At 41.1% G+C, this 25078-nt stretch overlaps 1 protein-coding gene and 1 long non-coding RNA gene across 2 annotated transcripts in view; one reads left to right on the top strand and one right to left on the bottom strand.

Moving 5' to 3' along the window:
• The window catches only part of HMCN1 (hemicentin 1), a 323571-nt gene that overhangs the window by 180107 nt on the left and 118386 nt on the right, over positions 1–25078 (bottom strand). Inside the window, exons 10-11 of the mRNA XM_048860591.2 lie at positions 22038–22159; positions 18027–18302 (exon numbers count right to left, since the gene is read on the bottom strand). Of these exons, the coding sequence (XP_048716548.2) occupies positions 18027–18302; positions 22038–22159 (398 nt within the window). The remainder of the gene's footprint in view (positions 1–18026; positions 18303–22037; positions 22160–25078) is intronic.
• LOC125641127 (uncharacterized) overlaps positions 12234–25078 on the top strand; it is a 29258-nt gene continuing 16413 nt past the window's right edge. Inside the window, exon 1 of the long non-coding RNA XR_007357988.2 lies at positions 12234–12666. This is a non-coding gene — a long non-coding RNA (uncharacterized LOC125641127). The remainder of the gene's footprint in view (positions 12667–25078) is intronic.

The following is a 25078-nucleotide window of genomic DNA, read 5'->3' as shown; positions in this document are numbered from 1 at the left end:
TAGAGAGGTCTTCTTGTAGACACCTCCCTTCCCAATTGCCCAACCCCAATTCTTGGCAGGAGACATGCATGGCTAGATGAAAAAGTAGTATTAAAGATGGTATTTAGGTTACAAACAGAAAATAAATCCACATTTCAATTTGTTTTAAAATGTGACTGTCCAAATCTCAAATGCGGTGGGTGCCAATTTCACATGGTTTTGAGTGTTCTTACAACCCAAAACCTGAGCCAGATTTACCAAAAAGATTCACCAAGGCTCACAAACCTGGGCTGAGTTATGAGCAAGCTGTGCCAATTTATTACTTTTGGGTGGAAACGATGAGAAACTGTAGTTTTAATGGCTTCAGCTCCAAACCAAGCAAAACTTAGTTGCGTCAGCTGTATGTTTGTTCCAACCCAGATGTCAGCATGAAACTCATGGAGTGGGAATCCACAGGAAGGGAGACTTAAGAAAAAACTATTAAAAATCCTTGAAGACTAAAATGCCAATGAGTTCAGGATAACACCACTTGACTATTTAGGGATGCAGGAGCAAAGGACCAGCAGGGTGTAAGCAGCATTTAGGCAGCTCACAGGCTTTCTGGCAGCCCTCTCTACAGGGATGAATTTAATACTGGGTGACAAAATTAAATACAGACTTGAAATATACTATTTTTAAATGAAATCATCATCAGTCATTGTGGAGCCAGTCTGCTTCTGTGGTATTGATACCCATAGTGTAATAATGGGTTCTCTAGGGGAAGAGACTGATCAGAGTCCATGAAGCTGCTCAACAATGCCCTAGACTATCAATACAGTTCATTATGGCAAGTGATGAATGTGCTCCTTTTACAACACAGCTTCACGTGCCTTCATGCACTTTTAGGGGAGAATCAGCAGCAGCTGATGGATTATCAGAAGGAGAAGAATCTTTCAGGAGTAAAGGCTGATTCTTGTTAATGCCTTCTACAGTAATGTTGCATTTGTTTCACCACCACCACCCACTTTTGGATTAGCAGCATTTGCCTCCATTGCTGCAGCCTGTGTTACAACTGCATTAACTGCATCTGTCTTTACAATTGGTGCCAGTCGGGTACCATCTGAGTTTTAATACACATCTTTCTAACAGATGGCTATTCTTCTTGCTGGCTACCACCAATTACCCAAACTGCCTAACCCTAACTGTTCAGTGTATTAAGGGGAAAGTGGACTTAAAGAGTCAAGTTACAAAGACCAGGATGCATACTGCTAAGAGAGTCACTCTGCAACTAAAGCCAAGCTACAGACTGTTAAGGGTCACTCGGTAAATAAATGTGTAGCACACAGGTGTGATGACATCATCCCTTGGGAGAGGGTGTGGTAAAATCTGCACTTGTGCTGGAAAATATACGTACATTATTGCTGACATTAAAGTAACAGTGCAACAAACAGCAGCAGCAAAACGATTTTAAAAAACTAATCTCAAAAGTTCAAGCTGGAATGGTCACAGGCTACCTAATTAGCATGGGCGACTGATAGCAGCATTCTCACTGTCCCAATATTTGCCACGGCTTAATTTTTCTTTTAATACATATAAGAACTTGTCAAGAAGAAATGTAATTTACAGGTAAAATACAGTGTGATACATCAATATGTATACTCTCCCCTTCCTTCACCTTCAGAGAGTAAAGGTGGCCATATATGGCCACACATATATCGGGGGGGGGGGGGGGGGCCTTATCTGCTTCGATGGGAAAGGCTGTCAAATAAGACTGAGTATATTGCATATTTTATTTTATTCGTTGAGGGAAGAAAATATGTAAAATATTATCACAATGCTAATATGAACTGTGCATTTGTGTGCAGGATAGGCAACTAAGCATAGTGGAAATAAAGTTATGATGACTGCATGATTAACAGCATAACTCTTCCTAGTTTAGTCACTGGAGATCCCTCCACAATTAGTTTCAGATGATGTGAAAAGAGTCAATTTACAGGATGAATTTTTTTCCTGTAAATTTCACATTCTTCTTTCTTGAGGGATTTACACCTGCATCCAATCTGATGACCTGAATCCTATCTTTCCTTAACACTTATCAGGACCAGTCTATACTTTTTTCTAGAAAAGAGAAGTAGTTCACTACACATTGTTGCAGGGCAGAAATAACATGTAAACCCTCTTTATTCATAGTACGTGGTCATCCAATTAGTTAACTACATGGCAAATGTTATTTTGTGCCAATGTCTTTATTATGGGCTTGTCTACACTATCACTTAAGTTGATGTAAGTTATGTCCCTCAGGGGTGCGAAAAAACCACCACCCTAAGTGACATAACTTACATTGACTTAAAGCGATGTCTACACCACACTATGTTGGCAGGAAAAGCTCTCCAGCCAACATAGCTTCCACCTCATGTTTAGGTGGAGTAATTTATCTTGACAGGAGAGTGCTCTGCCGTCAGTGTAAGGGGTCTTCACCAGACATGCTGCAGCAGTGCCGATTTAGTGCGGTAGTAAAGACAAGCCCTATGTTATTGCAAGATAAATACATGATAGTTTCTATCTTCTGAATCGGAGTACAGCTTATAGGGTAATCACTTAGGGTTATACTCAGACAAAGTACCAACTGATCAAAGTTATTACAGGTCATATAGGTTTATAACACTAAACACTGCAATAAAGCCCTCTTTGATACATTTTTGCAAATCACTGGCTATTTTCAGCAGTATTTTTTAACAAATAAGAAGGCAGCACTTATATAACACTTTTCTTGCATAGATGTCAATACACTTTAAAGAGGATGGTATTATTGTCTCTATTTTACAAATGGAGAAAACAAGGTAAAGAAAAATTAAATAATTGCCCACCGTTACACAGCAAGTCCATGGCAGTCTCCTTAGTAATGGTATGACTTTTACATAGAAAGGTCTATCAAGAGAGTTACACATTTGGGGCAATATAGGTTGGGAAAGGCATAAGCACTATTAGTCAAGCGAGACTCATATTTGAGTTAACACAGAGTCTGTACCTGCAATGGGCTGATTAACCAACTTGGATTGTAAACATTAGGCAACTAAATCTTGCTAATCCTGCAGAGCAGGCAAGTTCATACCATCACCAGTGATACCAGAAGCTTTATTGTTTGCAAACATCAGAGATGCCACAATAAATTCCCCCAAGGGTTTCTAAAAGTATTTTTGAAGTTTAGTTAGTGGGAACATCAGCACATACTTTACCAGAAGCCTGCATTAAAATTGTCTTGTCTAGTGGTCATAGTAGAGGAATTGTATTCAGGACTTCAGGACTGTGTCCGGCTCTATCAATGACTCATTGTGTGACACTTGACAGAGCTCTAAGGTCCAAAAGCAAAAATGCATGCACAGTTACATTTCCAAAGGCAACCGCCACATTTGCATGTACAGAGCAAGGAACTAGTTAGGGCAGCAACTGATTTACATGCAAAGTTTCAGTAAATGTGGACATCAATGTAGGTTTCAGAGTAACCGCCATGTTCGCAAAAAGAAAAGGAGGACTTGTGGCACCTTAGAGACTAACCAATTTATTTGAGCATAAGCTTTCGTGAGCTACAGCTCACTTCATCGGATGCATAAAGTGGAAAATACAGTGAGGATGTTTTTATACACACAGACCACGAAAAATCACTTTAGATAAGCTATTATCAGCAGGAGAGTGGGGTTGGGGAAGAGAAAACCTTTTGTAGTGATAAACACCCATTTTTTCATGGTCTGTGTGTATAAAAACATCCTCACTGTATTTTCCACTTTATGCATCCGATGAAGTGAGCTGTAGCTCACGAAAGCTTATGCTCAAATAAATTGGTTAGTCTCTAAGGTGCCACAAGTATTCCTTTTCTTTTTGCGACATCAATGTAGTTATGCAAATTCCTATGAATTTTTGGTCATGAACCTATGGTCTCGTTTATTAATGTTTTGGCCTTAACCTCACTGTTCTTCAGTTTAAACCTCCCAGTTCTTCAGTTTAACCATCTATAGAATGGATATAAGAACACTGTCATGACTAGGATGTGGGCTATCTGACCTAGTGGTCAGAGCAGAAGTCAGGCATCAGAATCAGGTTACTGGGAGGCACAATCTGAGACAGACCTAGGAAGGCCATTTGTCTGTCTTAAAGCCAACAATCCTAGTTTTGCAGAGCACTCGTCCTGTCCAGTAGGGTCTTAGCAGCAGAAGAGGCTTTTGTCCAGTGAAAATGAAAGAAGGAGACAGCATAGAAGATTATGCCAGTGGGAGCAGAGGTGGGGGCGGCACCTCCATGTGATGTGACCCAGGCAGGAGCAGGCTCACGCAGTTCTATATATCACTAATTCCCTAATTAGTGTTGTGTGGTTGCTGGTGAGTATTTGTTGGTAGATGTGCAGGTGAACGAGCCCCTGATTACTCTCCAGCAACCACACATCACACAACAAAAACACTAACCCAGGAACCTATTCTTGCAACAAAGCCCGATGCCAACTCTGTCCACATATTTATTCAAGTGACACCATCATAGGACCTAATCACATTAGCCACACCATCAGGGACTCGTTCACCTGCACATTTACCACTGTGATATATGCCACCGTGTGCCAGAAATGCCCCTCTGCCATGTACATTGGCCAAACCAGACAGTCTCTATGCAAAAGAATAAATGGACACAAATCTGACATCAGGAATCATAACATTCAAAAACCGGTAGGAGAACACTTCAACCTCTGTGGCCACTCAGTAAAAGATTTAAGGGTGGCAATTTTGAAACAGAAAAGCTTCAAAAACAGACTCCAACGAGAAACTGCTGAGCTTGAATTAATATGCAAACTAGATATCATTAATTTGGGTTTGAATAGAGACAGGGAGTGCTGGGTCGTTACACATATTGAATCTATTTCCTTAAGTTAAGTATCCTCACATCTTCTTGTCAACTGTCTAAATGGGCCGTCTTATTACTACAAAAGTTTTTTCTCCTGCTGATAATAGCTCATCTTAACTAATTAGCCTCTCACAGTTTGTATTGTAACTTCCAACTTATCTATATGTGTATATATATCTAAGATTATATATATCTTACTATATGTTCCATTCTATGCATCCGATGAAGTGGGCTGTAGCCCACGAAAGCTTATGCTCTAATAAATTTGTTAGTCTCTAAGGTGCCACAAGTACTCCTGTTCTTTTCTTAGAGATTCAGTAATTCTTTGTTGTCTCTTTACTGTCTCAAACAACAATTCTTTGGAAAGGCATGTGATTTAAATTCTTCATCACAGCTAGCAATGCATAAACAAAGATAAACAAGTACAACCATTTAATTGTGTCCAAATCAAAAGCTATCACACAACAAGGCAATAGTTTTAGTGACTTGCATAAACATTTTGCAAATTTTGCTGACAGGATGTGATTTTTGCAAACTTCACTTGAACATACTGACCACACTAACTAGGCAAATCTCAGTCCTTGCAATCTGGCCTACCTGCAACCAAGCGAGAGCCCCATTATCTTCAAGAGGATTTCACAGGGACATCGGTATCTGTCTACATGGATCAGATAGCATGGATCAGATACCACGATCAGAGCCACCGTGTACTGGCTACTCTCTATAGGCCTGATCCAATTCCCACTGGGAAAGAGTCCCAATTAACTTTAATGGGCTTTAGTTTAATAGTCTATTTTCAGATGTGAGCAAGTGCGTGTCATATATCTTAATTTAAGCGGCAGGGCTCTGTACTTTTGGATCAGAAGAATCATCTCCACTTATAACCATGAAATGCTATGTGGTCAAAGCATGCAATAGAGGGATGCTTGTGAAGTTCTGTATGGCCATCGATTTGTTAAAAGATCTTTAATTCTGCATTTGTAAGTGCCAGGATGGAGGCACACAATTTTGATCTTCAATTTTTTGAACATCTGCAGTATGTTAGTGTCATGAATGCACATGCGAAAAAACTACAATAAGATCAAAACCTGCTTGCAACAAATATTAACATATATGTTGCTGAGAGAAAAGGAAGGATGGAGTTAGGATGATACTGTGCATTCCCCCTGGTATTTCCACTTTGAAGTCAATTCTGGCACAGAATCCAGATTGGATCCATTTCTAGGAAAGATTATCTTTATGCATATGCACATACACAGTCAATATATTTTCAAAAGAAATCTTTACTTCTCATCTGACTTATATTAGCTTAGATCATATTTCACCAATATGCACTGGATTTTCTATGGTTTCATATTAAATATTCATTGTAGTATTTCACATTTTTGGATTGTGAACTAGATGAAAATGCATTCGATGAAGTGAGCTGTAGCTCACGAAAGCTTATGCTCAAATATATTGGTTAGTCTCTAAGGTGCCACAAGTACTCCTTTTCTTTTTTAGATGAAAACAGCTGTGTAAAAATAAGGCACACAAACACAGTTCAGCTACTGTTGCAATGACAGGTCTGAAGAATAGACTTGTTAAAGTATGTATCAAAATCAATAAATAATATTTATTAGATACATGCAGAAGACTTCATTATCAAGTAGCCACATTGATTGTATTGGCCACAATTGCATGCACTTAATTAAAAGAAAAGTACAATCTTAGGGAATAGTTCTCCTTCTCTGAACCATGGAAGATGCACCGCATATTTATTGTTGAAAATTGAATGTATTTTTTGCAAGAAGGGGCATCATGGGAACATTAACATAAAAGTGCCCCGTATTCACCATTATTCCTCTAAGGCCCTCTCAGAACCCTGAGGATTACATCTTCTATCCTCCTCTTTTCTATGTCTTTCCCCATACAAACACCCACACTGTACTAACCACCATCCTGGACGAGGAGAGGTGGTTCATCCAAAGCCTAACCAGATTCCTGAATTAGCTATGGGTTGCCATACAGAACAACATGAGGCACCGGGGCATGCTCTAACCCTAATGTCACAGCAAGGAAAGCCCAAATTCTGTCTCATTTTTGGGTCACTGTATGGTAATGTGTAATGGCATCTGAGAGGAGAGTAGCTGGCCTATCCTTGTCCATGGATTATAAATATGTTCAGTCCTCCTTTATTTTAATTTTATATGCACTTCTCAAATCTTCTGCATTTACTAGACATCTCACTTTGGGAATGTCTTCCTGGCCATGTCCCAGTATTCTATCCTCTATGAACCTATCTAATTTTTTTTAACGTAACTATATTTTTGGCCTTCACAACATCCCACAGCTTTGAATTCCACAGGTTGACTGTGCATTGTGTGAAGTTGTGAGTTGTGTGGGTAGTACAGAATTCATATGGCCTGCAAGGGATGTTAAGAGTAACAAGAAGGGTTTCTACAGATGTGCTAGCAACAAGAAGAAGGTCAAGGAAAGTGTGGGCCCCTTACTGAATGAGGGAGACAACCTAGTGACAGAGGATGTGGAAAAAGCTAATGTACTCAATGCTTTTTTTGCCTCTGTCTTCACGAACAAGGTCAGCTCCCGGACTACTGCACTGGGCAGCACAGTGTGGGGAGGAGGTGACCAGCCCTCTGTGGAGAAAGAAGTGGTTCAGGACTATTTAGAAAAGCTGGATGAGCACAAGTCCATGCGCTGCATCCAAGGGCGCTAAAGGAATTGGCAGATGTGATTGCAGAGCCATTGGCCATTATCTTTGAAAACTCATGGAGATCCGGGGAAGTCCCAGATGACCGGAAAAAGGCTAATGTAGTGCCCATCTTTAAAAAAGGGAAGGAGGAGGATCCTGGGAACTACAGGCCAGTCAGCCTCACCTCAGTCCCTGGAAAAATCATGGAGCAGGTCCTCAAGGAATCAATTCTGAAGCACTTCGAGGAGAGGAAAGTGATCAGGAACAGTCAGCATGGATTCACCAAGGGCAAGTCATGCCTTACTAATCTAATTGCCTTCTATGATGACATAACAGGCTCTGTGCATGAGGGGAAACCAGTGGACATGTTATTCCTTGACTTTAGCAAAGATTTTGATACGGTCTCCCACAGTATTCTTGCCAGCAAGTTAAAGAAGTATGGGCTGGCTGAATGGATAAGGTGGATAGAAAGCTGACTAGATCGTCGGGATCAATGGGTAGTGATCAATGGCTCCATGTCTAGTTGGCAGCTTGTATCAAGCGGAGTGCCCCAAGGGTCAGTCCTGGGGCCGGCTTTGTTCAATATCTTCATTAATGATCTGGAGGATGGAGTGGATTGCACCCTCAGCAAGTTTGCAGATGACACTAAACTGGGAGGAATAGTAGATACGCTGGAGGATAGGGATAGGATACAGAGGGACCTAGAGAAATTAGAGGATTGGGCCAAAAAAAATCTGATGAGGTTCAACAAGGACAAGTGCAGAGTCCTGCACTTAGGATGGAAGAATCCCACGCACAGCTACAGACTAGGGACCGAGTGGCTAGGCAGCAGTTCTGCAGAAAAGGACTTAAGGGTTACAGTGGACGAGAAGCTGGATATGAGTCAACAGTGTGCCCCTGTTGCCAAGAAGGCTAATGGCATTTTGGGCTGTATAAGTAGGAGAACTGCCAGCAGATCGAGGGACGTGATCATTCCCCTCTATTCGGCATTGGTGAGGCCTCATCTGGAGTTCTGTGTCCAGTTTTGGGCCCCACACTAAAAGAAGGATGTGGAAAAATTGGAAAGAGTCCAGTGGAGGGCAACAAAAATGATGAGGGGGCTGAAGCACATGATTTATGAGGAGAGGCTGAGGGAACTGGGATTATTTAGTTTGCAGAAGAGAAGAATGAGGGGGGATTTGATAGCTGCTTTCAATTACTTGAAAGGAGGTTCCAAAGAGGATGGATCTACACTGTTCTCAGTGGTAGCAGATGACAGAACAAGGAGTAATGGTCTCAAGTTGCAGCGGGGGAGGTTTAGGCTGGATATTAGGAAAAACTTTTTCACTAGGAGGGTGGTGAAGCACTGGAATGCGTTACCTAGGGAGGTGGTGGAATCTACAACCTTAGAGGTTTTTAAGGTCAGGCTTGACAAAGCCCTGGCTGGGCTGATTTAGTCGGGGACTGGTCCCGCTTTGAGCAGGAGGTTGGACTAGATGAACTCCTGAGGTCACTTCCAACCCTGATATTCTATGATTCTATGCATATTTCTGTGCCCACCACGCAGAAAATTTTTAAAAAAAATCTGCCAGGGGACATGCACTTCTTCCCCAGCAGCGGATCTGTTCCAGCATGCCTGGAGCAGCCTTAGAAATCGGGGATGGGGACTGGTCGTGCATGCCTGTGTGGTTGATCACCATTGTGGGAGGTGCTGGGCCAACAAGTGAGAGAGAGGGAGAGAGAGACTGACTATGTCCCTCTCTCTTGCTACTGCAGCTCGCTGGTGTAGAAGGGTAGGGCTTTTTATTATGCATGAGGCAGGCTATGTCTGGAAGGCAGTGTAGCAGCCTGCCTCCTAGTTAATTGATCTCTTTCTCTGATGCACAAATCTAGCAGCCTGCCGGTAGTAACATTGTTAAAGTTGCTGTTGATGTTTAATTGATCTCATTCTCTGAGGCAGAAGTGTAGCAGCATGCTTATTGTTCCTATTGTTGGTTAACTGTTCCCATTATCAGTCAATTCCCCCAGGAGCATAAAACCCGTAAAAGTTTTAAGGCCCCTACATTGCCAGAGTGATGTAAAGGAGCATTATATAAATGACAGTATGGAAATCCTCATATAGGAAGATCTGTGTGATTTTTCACTCTTTTCCTGTGCCAAAGTGGCACAACGGGGTTAGATTACAGCTTAGGATTTATTTTACTTACCCATTTAAAAAAAAAAGACTTTGATGGCAAATAAAACATTTACCAAGCAGTCAATAAAATGTCAGGACAATCAGAACCAAGCCCTTCCCAAAGTACCCAGCCAGGTCCGGGATAATGATTAACAAAACTGTATGACTTTCATGTGTGAAAGTCTGAGCAATTTAAAATTACATTCTACTTTTTTTTTTTTGGCTATCTGGTGTTCTGTAATGTGATTTAAATAAAAATCCAACATTATAACTGGATTGCAGGATATTAGTTACCAAGTGTTTGTAACTTACCTTTCATGTGTTTAGGAAATGCTGAATAGTTATTGAGACATTTTTCTGTATTGTATTCTGTAAATAAATTACCAAAACAATTGAAACTGGTGTGATTATACTGCATTATTTTGACAAATAAAATATGTAGAATTTTGCAGAATTTTGATTTTTTTGGCACAGAATTTTGAATTCTTTGGCACAGAATCCCCCCCATGAGTAGCCATCCTCCATCCCTCTAAGTTCCTCCTCTTAAAACACACATATTTCAAAAAGCCTACAGACCAAGGACTGGCAAAACTTGGCACGCGGCCTGTCATAAATATAAAGGGAAGGGTAAACACCTTTAAATCCCTCCTGGCCGGAGGAAAAACCCTTTCACCTGTAAAGGGTTAAGAAGCTAAGACAACTTGCTGGCACCTGACCAAAATGACCAATGAGGAGACAAGATACTTTCAAAGCTGGAGGGGGGGAAACAAAGGGTTCTCTCTGTCTGTGTGTTGCTTTTGCCGGGACCAGAGCAGGAATGGAGGTCAGAACTCCTGTAAAGGGTTAATAAGCAATCTAGTTAGATATGCGTTAGATTCTGTTTTGTTTAAATGGCTGATAAAATAAGTTGTGCTGAATGGAATGTATATTTCTGTTTTTGTGTCTTTTTGTAACTTAAGGTTTTGCCTAGAGGGATTCTCTATGTTTTGAATCTGATTACCCTACAAGGTATTTACCATCCTGATTTTACAGAGGTGATTCTTTTACTTTTTCTTTAATTAAAATTCTTCTTTTAAGAACCTGATTGCTTTTTCATTGTTCTTAAGATCCAAGGGTTTGGGTCTGTGTTCACCTATGCAAATTGGTGAGGATTTTTATCAAGCCTTCCCCAGGAAAGTAGGGCTTGGAGGGATTTTGGGGGGAAAGACGTTTCCAAGTGGGCTCTTTCCCTGTTATATTTGTTAGACGCTTGGTGGTGGCAGCAATAAGGTCCAGGGACAAAAGGTAAAATAGTTTGTACCTTGGGGAAGTTTAACCTAAGCTGGTAAAAATAAGCTTAGGGCATTTTTCATGCAGGTCCCCACATCTGTACCCTAGAGGTCAGAGTGGGGAAGGAACCTTGACACGGCCCATCAGGGAAATCTGCTGGCAGGCCAAGACGGTTTGTTTACCTGCAGCATCCGCAGGTTCACCCGATCGCAGCTCCCACTGGCTGCAGTTCACCATTCTAGGCCAGTGGGGGCTGCGGGAAGCTGCATTGGCCGAGGGATGTGCTGGCCACCACTTCCCGTAGCCCCTGTTGGCCTGGAACGGCGAACTGCGACAAGTGGGAACTGCGATCAGCAGAACCCATGGACGCTGCAGGTAAACAAACCATCCCAGCTGACCAGTGAATTTCCCTGACGGGTCATGTGCCAAAAGTTGCCGATCCCTGCTATAGACTCTAGTTCTTCCCTCTCCCCCAAGGAAATGCTAACAAACTGACAATACAGAACAGGAATCCAACCCCAAATCATAGAACAAGATGTGATACATCTAGTCATTCAGTCACTTGGCTTTTTGTTGCATTTAATTCCCCATTCTTTGTCTGTACTTTGTTTCCTTCGATGCATAATCTCTTGAAGCAGGGGTTCTTATCTTCTTACTGTCTGTAAAGTACCCAGCATACTTTGAATACTATAAAAATAACAAATAGTAATAACCTCTTTTTGAGGTTCATTAATGACAAGCAATCATGTGTTGGAGGCATGGGAAGTATTTGATGAGAAAGCTTTGTTTGCTTAGCTCTTAAATTGCAAAGCTCTGCAGATGATCTCATCCAGGAAATATTAACACAAACATGCAACACACAGACTTTACTTATTTTTTCCCCTTAATTCCCTTTCACTGCAGGTAGGAAAAAAGACTATTTCTCTGTATGATCTAACAAGAGTCATTGAATGAGAAACTCTGGGAGAGAGAGATTATTAAACTTGTGATATTCACTAATTTCCCAGAGACAAGGTAGGTGAGGTAATATATTTTATTACACCTACTTCTGTTGATGAAAGAGACATCTTCAAGGTATACAGAGCTCTTCTTCGGATCTCTGGATAGGCTGCTCAAGCAATCTCTGACCCCTCCTCCAAACACATGTATTCCTGTGTAAGAGGCTAACTTCAAAAACCAATGTAATAACTATAATTAAGACTGCTGTGAATGGTAATTAGCAGCAGCTGAGCCATCCAGACATATGGATACTTACTGATTTAATTCTTTTTCATTCAAAGAACATTGACTTTTGTATCAAAGAACATTGCTGGGAGTTTAACTGTTTTATTTCCTGTTTTGAAAAGAGTGGAAGTACCATAGCGATAAGAGACGTTAGCTAATAACTTTAGTTAATCTTTTCCAAGCTGTGTATTTTAATCATCTGAGATAGCTCCCAAGAACAGTTTAGAAAGAACCACTGTGCTATCAAGACTGCTTAATGTTTTATTTTTTTTAGGACAGAATAATCTTGCATTTCCCCCCATTTAAAAAATCAACAAACTAGGCTGCAATACTCCAGTTTCATTGTCTTTTTTTTTTTTTTTTTTTTTTTTTTGGTGCTCGGAGGATCTCAGCATTGTATTTCGGACTATTCCTTTTCATGTTATATGGAAATCTGCACTGTGTATTTGAGGTTGGGGACGTCATGTCAGGAGAATGAATGGTATGTATACAAACTTTTCATTCTATAATGTCTTCATTTCCCTGTTATCTTTCTTTTTCTCTCACAACTGTTGCCAAACTGCATTCAGAATGCTTAACCTCTTGTCTCACCAGCACAGGGGGAATATTAATGCTGTTCCAAGGGTTGTCCAGCAGAGAGTACACCAAAGATATTTTGGGCAAATGATTCCCCAGGAGAAAAAAGCAATATGATTTTCCTCTTACACCACTGTACATTCACTTTACTGGAATTACTTCAGATTTACACTACTGTAGGTGAGCAGAGATTCAGGCCCAAAGACTGTGATTAGATATCATGCTGTGTTCTACCCCGCTTGCTGCCCTCTAGTATTGTCAACCAGAGCTGAACATGGTTTTGTCCTTGTTGTGGACAAGACCAAACCATGTACAGCAGGGGAGCCCAACCTAAGGCCCACTAGAGCATTTCATAAGGCCTGTGGCCTGCTTCAGCAGACTATACTCACTGCCAATCCATTAGTGTTTTGTCATCATGTTTACATCATTTTAGTTTACATAAGTGTGTAAATAGACAATACCATACCTAGAAACAACCTATCTAAATACATACAAAACAAGCTCAACTTACAATATAAATCAATAAATCTTATTAAAATATGTAGAATCTGTTTGCCCACACAAGGTTGTGGCTATGTTTATGTGGCCCTCATGTGTAATAAGGTTGGGCACCACTGATGTACAGTACGCCCAGGGCCAGATTCTAATCTTGATTCTGAGTTGCACTGGAGCAAGTCACAGTGATTTATCCAAATCTGTTCCCTGGCATAGAAATGTGGTTGACCTGTTAGGACAAGACGTTGAGAATGCTTTCTTACAACACGTAGTCAACACAGTTGACTCTATCTACACCATGAGAACTGAAATTGTTTCAAATGCTATCTTGGCAGAGGTAGGTAGGGGAAGTTGTCGTATTTGACACCTGATGTCAAACATGCAGTTCTTGTAGTATAGTGGCTACAGTATGTTCACTGAATTCCTGTATTAGGTACTGCTAAGATCTTTCCATCACAGTACCACTTGTAACAGGCTGATGCAAACCTTTCAGTTGTGACAAGAAAAATCCCATTTGAACCTTTACAAAAATGCTTAGCAAAATAAAGAGACAAAGTTGTTAGACTATGAATACACCAAATTAATTATTTATCACGTGATGCTCGGAATGTAATACAAAAAGTTTGTAGCTTTCTTTCTGTCTAGTATGTGACAACTCATGTAAATATGCTCATCAACACAAAAAGGGGACCTATATGTTGTATACAATAGGCCAAACCACGACCAGCCAATGCTTCTTTACCTTCAGCGGATCCCTATTTTTGTGAGATGAAAGCACAACATACCTCATTTCTTATTAATCTGTTGCTACAACCATGCATGAAATGCTGAAACTGCTGAAAGCTAAACTTCTCTATTAATCCTTGATCCACACACAACACAAACCACAGAGGTTTTCCCACACAATACGGCTCTGTTGCAGAGCCAAAGAACAAAGCCCAAATTCTATGGTAGTATTTAATTGCTTATCCTGACTCAGAGCTGGAAATCCACAAAACCAAGATTTTGCCAGTAAAATTAGATTTTGGCAATATGTAGTGTTTTGGAGATTTGAATGTCAATGGTACACATGAAATTCAACAGTCAAAGATCACCAAAAATGAATGTTTTCAGCAAAAAGGACATTTTTGGTTACAAAAATAACTCATTTATGCTTCCAAGCCAGAAAGATTTGTTAATAAACCCAGATATGAGAAACATTGGTAATATTATATAACTATCAGGACAACGCGTTCAAATATGGATCTACTCTAATAAACATGCATGTATCATGTTAATATTTTGTTTACAACACTGAAAAGCTGGAGAAATGGCAGAGATCACATGTTTATGGAATTTCTCTCTCTTCCTCGTGGAAAAAATAATCCTAGAAAGATATACGGATTAACATTTCATGCTCCTGGACAGTTCTTACCATTACACTGTTCACATGCTCAGAGGACACTCTCCAGGCTCCTGATCAGTGTTCTGAAGCAACTGAAGAGAAAACAGAGCCCTCGAACAATCCACGCCAGTTTCAACACCAGACCCCAATCTGGTATGAGACAGAACTTTGGGAAGTTCTGTTAGTGCTGTGTAGATCCCCAGACCATGTAGTCATGTTCACAGTGAATAGCTCATAGAATCATAGAGCTTAAGGCCAGAAGGGATCACCAGATCATCTACTCTGACCTCCTGTATATCACAGACCATAAACAGCATCTAGGTACCCACACACCAAACCCAACAACCGAAATTAGACAAAATGTCAAAACTCGCAGGAGATTAAGATAATGTGTGCCACAGGCATATAATAGGAGGGACTTGGATGCACCAAAGACCAAGGCCTCTGCAGTGCTGGGAACTGATTAATGATACACACCCAGATGATCCTAGCAATCAATGTGTGCCCCATCTTGTAGAGGAAGGTGAAAAAAAACCCAAGGTCCCTGCCAATGTGATCTGGGGGGAAATTCCTTCCTAATCCCACATACGGCAATCAGTCAGACCCTGAGCATGTAAGCAAGAACGAGCGAGCCAAGAATCTGATAAAGAGAATTCTCATGACCACCTTGGAGCACCAGCTCTAACCAGTCCAGTGTCCAATCTCCAGATGCTTCAGAGGAATGAAACAAAACAAAACGAAAAAAAAGTTTTTTTGGAGAGGAGGGGGAATCCTGACCCCCTGCAGTTACCTTAAAACAGTTTTAGGGCCAAATCAACAACAGCAGCAAATCCTAGACAAGTCCTTAGACACCTTACTAAGGCAAAATTACCATTCAGTGAATGAAAATGGCAAGATTGACTTCAGTAGGACTAAAATGTAGCCCTTTAAGGCTCAATTCTGACACCTTTGTTCACATTGTTTTGTACATCACTCCACAAGTAGCCCCAAGATTTTCAATAGGACTGCTTGTGGTGTAAGCGATTACTCAACGTGAGTAAGTGTTGGGCACTTAGTACATTAATACAAGAAGCTCCCATTAATATGGGATGTACCCCATCAAAAAAAGAGGGACTACTTCCAGTTCAAGATTTAACTTACAGAATTGTACAGCCCCTTTTCTCAAAAATCAGAAATGGCATTTCTTCATTACTATTCTTATTATTTTAACTTATAACTTTCAAAACAAAGGTTTAAAATAATAAACTAAAATGAACAGCTTCTGTCCACTCTTATTTTTACAGTTAATGACACCTTCATACAGCAAGAGAACATAACAGTGAAATTAGTTCTTTCATGATCCAAAATGTAATAAATTTCTTCATGTTAGATGTAGCTCTTGTGACAAGGTTCCTGCTCTACCTTGGTGGGTCTTGCGCTTATTGGCGGATTTGCTCGCCTTGGAGCTTCACGGCAGCCCTCAGCTTGGCCGTTTTTCTGAACCCACAGTCCAGGACGACGACTCCTGTGTCTGACCAGGAGTTGGGAGGTTTGGGGGGAACCCGGACCCGCCCTCTACTCTGGGTTCCAGCCCAGGGCCCTGTGGAATGCAGCTGTCTAGAGTGCCTCCTGGAACAGCTGTGTGACAGCTACGACTCCCTGGGCTACTTCCCCACAGCCTCCCCCCAACACCTTCTTTATCCTCACCATAGGACCTTCCTCCTGGTGTCTGATAATGCTTGTACACCCCACTCCTCCAACAGTCCGCGTTCTCACTCTCAGCTCCTAGTGCCTCTTGCTCCCAACTCCTCACACGCACACCACAAACTGAAGTGAGCTCCTTTTTAAAACCCAGGTGCCCTCATTAGCCTGCCTTAATTGATTCTAGCAGCTTCTTGATTGGCTGCAGGTGTTCTAATCAGTCTGTCTTAATTGTCTCCAGAAGGTTCCTGATTGTTCTGGAAGCTTCCCTGTTACCTTACCCAGGGAAAAGGGACCTAGTTAGCCTGGGGCTAATAGATCTGCCTTCTATTACTCTCCTATAGCCATCTGGCCCGACCCGGTCACATTCTATAATAGTGTGCTTTACTATGAATTAAGGAGCTATATTCATCCTTGGTGTAACTCCGCAAGACTTCACCAAGCATGGTTTCAGCCCACTATGTTGACGAGGCCTTAAATTTCCTTCTTTACAATGTTATTAATGATAAGATTCATTTTTTCATCCCTTTATATATAGCCAGCTTCATTCTTCTGCTGCCCAATATTCAGGCCAGAGAGACATGCAAGCACAAGGTTACTTCCCAGTAGATTCCCTCTGCATGTTATTCCACAGATAAGCCAGTAGTGAGTGCTGTATTTGATGTAATTTATTGACATGGATCAACATTGCAACTCTATATATTTGGTACTTTATTTGGTCCAAAATATTTCTAAAATTTAGTTGACCATAGAACATGACACCACATGACTCCATTTCAGCTTCCATACACAATATATTTCAGTGTCTGGAAGTGGATTACGCACTCCAGAAGAAAGTAGGAGGATGTCACTGCAGGCACAAGGTGGGTGAGGCAATATTTTTAATTGGACCAGCTTCTGTTGGTGAAAGAGTCAAGCTTCTGAGTTACACAGAGCTCTTCTCCAGGTAGCTCAAAAGCTTGACTCTTTCACCATCAGAAGCTGGTCCAAAACAAGATACCACCTCACCCACCCACTTTGTCTCTCTAATATCCTGGGACCAACACAGCTACAACACTGCAAACTGCAGATAGCCACATTCAGCTGCAGTTTAGTTTTACTACCTATTAGTGATATTCCAAGCATCTTTCATCAAACTCAGAAGAAAACAACTGAACTGACCCTGTCTAAACCATCTGAGAGGTTATCCCAGGCATGTTTTAAACAGTTAGCAATACCAAAACCAGCCAAAATGTAATTCCAATCTATTTGATATAATCAACCTAATATATAAGTGATTTGAAATGAAATATTTTGCTGAGACAGCAGCAAACCTCTTTAGCTTTACTGTGAAAACCTGCCAGAAGTCATTTAGTAATTGTGTTAAGCCTCCCAACTGGTTTATAGACATTAGGAAGAACATCTAAATCCCATGAAGGGATGGGGAGGGAACTGTAAGAATGCTTCTCTTTCTCCCCTCAATGGCCTCGAACAATTGCCCTTATGGAAAAACGCTGAAATTTAATAGAAAAAAGTATATCCTTTCTACATGGTTTTGTGTTTTTTTGTTTTGTTTTATTTGGGGGGAGCTCTCAGTTTCCACAGGCTTTTACCAAATTGCTCAAAGGGCAAAGTTGTTAACAAGGAGAAGGGAAAAAAAGGTGGGGAGGAGGAAAAAGAAAAAAAATATGCTTCAAAAGAAGATTAACATGCATCTTCTTTGTTACCTTGTACTGTGAGGAAGACAGAAGCCACAGTAGATCCACCTTCATTGGAAGCAGTGCAACTGTACTCGCCAGCATCTGTGAGCTTTACAGATTTTACTTCTAAAGACAAATTGCTCATCATCCTTATTCGGGAGGGCTCCACAAGCCTCAGATCATTGCCATTTCTCTGCCAGGTGAGATTATAACGCACTGTGCTTAGGGTTAGGCAGGTCAATATGGCTCTCTCCCCAGGGGTGACTGTGACATTATTAGGAACCTGAACCACAGGTGGGGGCTCTACATGGAAAGAATAAAGAGAAAGGATTCAGAAACTATTAGGCTCACTTGTAGGTACTTCGTAAGTAACCATGATAACACAGCAGTAACAGAAGTAAAAAGGCATATCGGTGGGTTATTTAATACTTAGTTTCATTTCACAGCACGGAAGCCAGCACACTGGGGTCTGATCCAAGGCCCACTGAACCAAAAGGGAGCCTTTCAATGAGATCTGAATCAGGTCCTAGATTTGTACATGCTGCTGTGTGAAAAAGAGATTACTGAAGAGCTACCCTCAAGATAACACTACTGTACATATGGGCTTTTTCCAGTGCCACTAAACAGCTCTGAAATTATCATTGTGTTCTTCAGATGTTAGTCTCAACTTGAGTTTTAATGGATTTTAGTCTCTTTTTGTTCACATCAGTGCCCATTCTATGCTGCAATTCCCCCCATATTTTGTTGTTTTCTTTCTGACTCCCCGTTCTGCTCCTTTTTACCACTGACTTCTCCCTCAGCAGAATGCAAACTCAGTAACTTTGAACTGGATTGAATTTTAAACACACAATGGTTTCAGATTAGGTCAAATGATCCTTGTTGAGTCATCCATGAGTAAAAGAGACAATATTTAAATCAGGGATTCTCAAACTGGGGGTCGGGACCTCTCAGGGGGTCACTTGGTTATTTCATGGGGGATCACGAGCTGTCAGCCTCTACCCCAAACCACGCTTCACCTCCAGCATTTATAAGTGTTAAATACAAAAAAATGTTTTTAATTTATAAGGTGGGGGTCATGCTCAGAGACTTGCTGTGAGAAAGGGGTCACCAGTACAAAAGTTTGAGAACCGCTGATTTAAATGCAAACGAGAAAGGAAATTTAAACTCATATAGTTTTATTGGGGTTTTGCTCCACACTTCTTTTGTTTAAATCCAGTGGCATTTGTTCTTAAACACAGAAATACAGATCTGCAGAGGATAATGGACTGAGTGTGACACAAATGTCAAAAGGTGGAGTAACTTACCAGGATATGACTGCACTCAATAGATTACCATTAGCAAAGCAAAGATAACCAAACAGGAGTTCTCTGTTAAAGGAGAAAAATTCATCCCTTTGCTGTGTAGGGTTGTCAACTTTCTCATCACACAAAACTGAACACCCTAGCCCTGCTCCTCCCCCGCTTCCTTCCCCACCCCTCCCCTGAGGTCCCACCCCTCCCCTGAGGTCCCACCCCCCCGCTCACTACATTCCCTCTCCCTCGGTGGCTCGCTCTCCCCCACCCTCACTCACTTTCACTGGGCTTGGGAAGGGGGTTGGGATGTGGGAGAGGGTGAGGGCTCTGGCTGGGGGTCCAGGCTTTGGGGTGGGGCTGGGGATGAGGGGTTTGGGGAGCAGGAGTGGGCTCCAGGATTGGGGGGTGGGGCCAAGGGATTTGAAGTGCAGGAGCGGGCTACAGGTTGAGGCAGGGGTTTGGAGTGTGGGAGGGGGTGAGGGCTCTGGGCTGGGAGTGCTGGCTCTGGGCTGGGAGGGGGCACTAGGATGGGGCCAGGGATGAAGGGTTTGCGGTGCAGGAGGGGGCCTCAGTGCTGGGGCATGTGATTGGGTTTACCTCTGGCAGTTCCCAGTCAGCGAAGCAGCAGGGATGCTAAGGCAGGCTTCCTGCCTGTCCTGGCATCGCAGACCGCGCTGCGCCCTGGAAGAGGACAGCAGCAGGTCCGGCTCCTAGGTGGAGGTACACAGACAGCTCTGCGTGCTGCTCTCGCCCACAGGCACAACCCCCCCAGAAAAGGTAGGGACTAGCCTGCCTTAGCCGGGCAGCACCAACGACCAGACTTTTAATGGCCTGGTCTGCGGTGCTGACCAGCACCACCATGGTTCCTTTTCGACCCGGTGTTCCAGTTGAAAACCGGACACCTGGTCATCCTAGTGCTGAGAGCCAGCCATTCAGCTCATTTAAGATCTCACAGTATGTGCACAGGCCTTGGGCTAGCTCTCTGCACAGTGGTGAATTTCTTCAAAAGCCCTGGGCACCTGGGTCTGGAGCCTTGCTTTCCCACAAGTATGGTCCCCGTGGGCTCCCCAGCAGCAGTCATTCTTATAGCCACCACCCTATCACAGATCACCCATGCAAGAGAAAGAAAGCCAGAGTTGCTTACTAAGGACTGAGTTTTACTCCTGCACCCTGTCAATATATATACATTCACGTGTGTGTGTGTGTCTGTATGCACACACAGTCATATCTTTGGTAAGTTACTCCACCTTTTGACATGTATATATAACTTTTATCTAATGCTCGTCATCTGTAGATATCCAAGCACTTTACCAAGTAGATCAGTATCTTTACCCCATTTTACAGATGGGAAAACAGACACAAAGAGGGGAAGAGACTTGCTCTGCAACCCAGAGGCAGAGCCAAGAACAGAACCCAGGTCTTTAGAACGCCAGTCCAGTGTTGTATCCACTAGGACACACTATCTCTTGTTGACCTCATGTACACATAGTACTTACCAATGTTTTGTTCAAACCTAGAACCAAATTCCTCACATTCAGTACACATGCCTTTGTTGGCCCTTTATTTAAGATGTCTGCACAAACTAACAAGCTATTTGACACTTTAAGATTTAATACTTGCAGGAAAAAACAAATGCAAATGTTTGCTTTTTCTGAAGTTGAAAATGCTGAGATCGTTCCAGTACCTTTCCGACAGCAGTTGACAAAAATGGACGATCTGTGATATACTGTCTGTCAACTTGATAAACTGAAAATACTTGAAAAGAGTAAGTTTACTTTGCTGGGAGTAAGAAAATCCAAATAATTTTGTTTCAAATATTTATGTGTAAGGATTTCAAAGTGTCTTCCTTACATCATCCCAACTGCACAGTTCAAAACAGATATAATAATTCACATTCACATAGAATCTTTCTTCCACAAGAATACCCATATGAATGATGCATAACAAGAATTGTTTCCTACAATATATTTTCTAGTGCTTTTGTCGGGCCCAGTTTTAAATGACCCAAGTAATGAGCCTTCAACCACTTATTTGGGACAATGTTCCACAATATAATGAATTTCATTATTAAGGCGTGTCTCTACATTCAACCTAATTTTTCCTTTATTTAATTTCATCTCATTATTTCTTGATAATCCTTTCAGGAATTAAAATAAAATAATAAATAATACATAATAATTAATAATAATTAATAAACAAAAAATTCCAGATTTCCAATAAATCATTAGGAACTTGCTTTAAAACTTAAGTAGAAATTAAATTTAGGTGCAAATCTTTGCAATTTCACAGCTATCTGATTTGTGCCTACAGTCACGGAGTTAGAAGTGTAATCGCTAAGGTTTGAGACAAAAAAAATATGAGTGGATTCTCTCAGGCTGCAATTTGTGCCTCCAAAAGAAATTCAGCAGCTCACATCTATTCAGGGAAGAACTTAAACGTGCTTAAATCCCACTGACTTCATGGAAGAGTGTTAGAAAGAATTCAACGGCACTTTACTTAACACGGATGAATTTATTTAAATGCTTTATACTGGGTCCTAAATGCTTCCATTAAGGTTTTGAAACATGATATATTGGCAACAAAAGAACATACATTAACATAAAACATTTTATTGGCATTGGATTGCCATAATTTATGCCACCCAATGTTGCTACTTTCTGTTAAGTAAAAATGACTGTATGCCAGCACTTTAGAGTTTAGTAGTCTAATTCAGAAGTCTAGTACAGAAGTAGTAAACAATATTTACCTGACACATCCAGAAATGTCTGAGCACGTCCAGTGCCCACACTGCTAATAGCAGTGCATTCATAATATCCTTCATCAGACAAGGAGATCTTGGCAATTTCCCAGTTCATGCTAGATGATTCTCTGTAAAATGATAAAGCCTCTGTAACTGCTTGAAAGAGATTAAGAGAAGGGCATTAAAGGGTCTAGTTTCCTACTGATTGGCATGTGACTCTCAGTAAGGCTAATGAAAATTTCACATATGTAGGAAAAAGCACACCCTTTTTAAATCCCTTTTGTTTATGCATTATATTACATGCAGTTTTTAGGGTCTGATTTAAATAAGAAGGTGGGAGGGGAGTGATTAGACTTTTGTGAGTATTAAGAGGCATGCATTCCTTACATAATACATACATGGAGACATATGAAAAAAAAAACCATGACAAGTAGTCACATCATAAAATAAAAAACTGCTGTCGCTCACTCAGCTATTTCTACTCTTGGATCAACCTCAGATTTCTTTTAAATGGAAGAAAGTACGAAATACTGTTATATTGATTATTTATCAGCAAAGTATGTACAGAATGCACCATCCCTTACAATGATGCAGACTGGTTCCCTCTACATGTGTGGGTCAGCTCCAAGGGCCAGTGCAGTGAGGGATGGAGTCTCACTCACATTTTCTGCACCTCATGCTTTGGTTTGGAGTACCTTGTGCCCACATGGAGACACACATGGAGCAATCTCTGCACTTCCCTATCTCTTGAATGAAGAGATTAGCGTGGTGAGTCTGTGTGCAGAAGGCTCTTTGACCCCAAAGTAGGACCAGGAACAAATATAGTAATTCAGCATTCTCCATGTCAGCTTACCAGCCACACACACTGAAACAAATGGAGCAGTAAGTTTAAATACAGAAAGATACAGAAAACAGTAAGTAAAGTCTGTGAGAGTTGGGTTTGGTAGAAGTTGCAGTCAGATGTGGGTAAAATAATCAAATGAACGCTCTTGAAACACCTGCTTTTGCCCATAGAACATATCACAAGTAAAGCTGCTGGTTTATAGTACCTTTGTCATTTATAATGCTATAGGGGAAAAAAGGAAGTAAAAATTTAACTACATCGTGTTACTGTGTGTGCTTCTTAAAGAAATTGTGATGTCTTCTTAAGATTCAGCAGCTACACTTTGTATGGCATGATATGGTGCAAGTATTACAATCATCTTCTAATTCTATATCCCATTGCTGACTCTGATCTGTTGTTTCAGTAAGTAAATATATCTAATGAAGACAAGACTGATCATGATGCCTTTGGGAAACACCTTCCACAATATGGGAAACCTGTGTATTAGTGTTCCCACTACCTTCGCTCTCCCTTATCTGCCCAAAATCTTGACTTAACTCCATAACATGTTTTGGGATACAGTAGGAAAAAAAGATTAGATACAAAATAAGGCCACATTTAATTTGGTATTATAGTAAAAAATTCAGTGCTTCAGCATTGTGAGGCAGTAGAATCTGTTTGCACAAAAGGTTAGGCCACAGATAACACCTGCAGAGTGATCTTGGACTTTCTGCTTATTCCCTCTGACCCCATGCTCATTACAAACTCACATATCGGAGCTGTTGTTCCAAGACATTCACCAGTGCACTGCCAGCAATGGAAACACTAGTTACTTCTAGCAGCAAGGAGATGGTAAGAACATTTACTTAAGAGATCTGCATGCTTCTCCCAAATATAAAGTAGAATTGCTCTTCAAGGAATATATACATAACTGCATTTTTAACAATCTTGCTCCTTTTCTGTTTCCAAATTTATCTTATACACCTTAAGTTATCCTATCACAAATGCCTGTTTATTTAAAAAACTTAAACTGGCAAAGAAGTATAATATGTGCTTGCAGTATAATTTGACCAACTCCCTGCAACGTCCATGTCAGTTCTTGGTACTCAGCACCTTTCAACATCAGGCCCTGCCTTTTCTCAGATTGTTTTAATTTACTTTACTGCACATTTTACTTATTCAATTTTAAAAAAACAACAACATGTAACTTGTGGATCAAGATGCTTATTTTGTCAGTTAAGGAAATGCTAGCACACTCCATCGGACAACCTGCAAACGCTGATGGCTGAGTACCATCCTTTCTCTAAGGTGGGGTGGAGATGAGCACCTCAGGGTAAGTAGATGTGGAACCTCAATCTGCCTGTGCAGAGTGAACATGGACAGAATGCCTCATGGGCACAAGGGAAGCACACTGCACAGTATTCCTTGTACCTTCTGTACGTACTGTGCCTGTCTCCAGGTGCTAGCAGACATCAAGACAGTCCTTGGCCATGCCACAATCTATCTGGCTACACCACTTTGAGGTGGTACAATTATCCTAGTTGAGCTAGCCAACAACCCCATTGTACTCAGGTACTAGTGGGTCCTTGTGAAAAAATGTGGGCTAATAGGTTCTCGCATCCATTCAGGAATGTATTCTGTGTGTTTGGCTGACTAGGATACAGACTTAGCTAACTGAACCACGAACATCAGTGGCTTTACATTGCATAGCTTTTACTAAATGGGCTCAGGGCTGCATTCTTTGCTGCCAAAACTGCAAATTTCATTTTCAGTTTTCATATTCTTTGGTGATCCCATTTAACGTTTCTGTCCTATACAATACAGGGGAGATTTTCAAAAGGCACAAATGGCAGTTAGGCACCCAATGCTCATTAACTTTCCATTGAAATGAGGTGCCTAATTGCCATTTGTGCCTTTGAAAGTCTTCCCCTGCATCTTTTCAAACCAAGAGTCACTTGGACAAAACATCAGACTTTTGAATGTACATTACTCTGAGTCCCTCACCACTCTATTCTCCTTCAGCTAAAATAATAGTTAATGATACTTCATACTTCCTATGTAGAAAACCATATATCTCAATGTGTTTCACAAAGATGAGTAAGCCTTATTAGTGCTACTTTTACAAATGGGAAACCGATATACCAAGAAGTAAGTGACTTGCCAATAATGTCATAGCAAGCTCTTTTGACTGCACCACAACATTAAAATTCATTGCAGTTTTAGA

Source organism: Caretta caretta, chromosome 8, assembly GCF_965140235.1.
Source record: "Caretta caretta isolate rCarCar2 chromosome 8, rCarCar1.hap1, whole genome shotgun sequence".
Taxonomy (NCBI): Eukaryota; Metazoa; Chordata; order Testudines; family Cheloniidae; genus Caretta; species Caretta caretta.
This window is presented reverse-complemented; position numbering and strand designations above follow the sequence as displayed.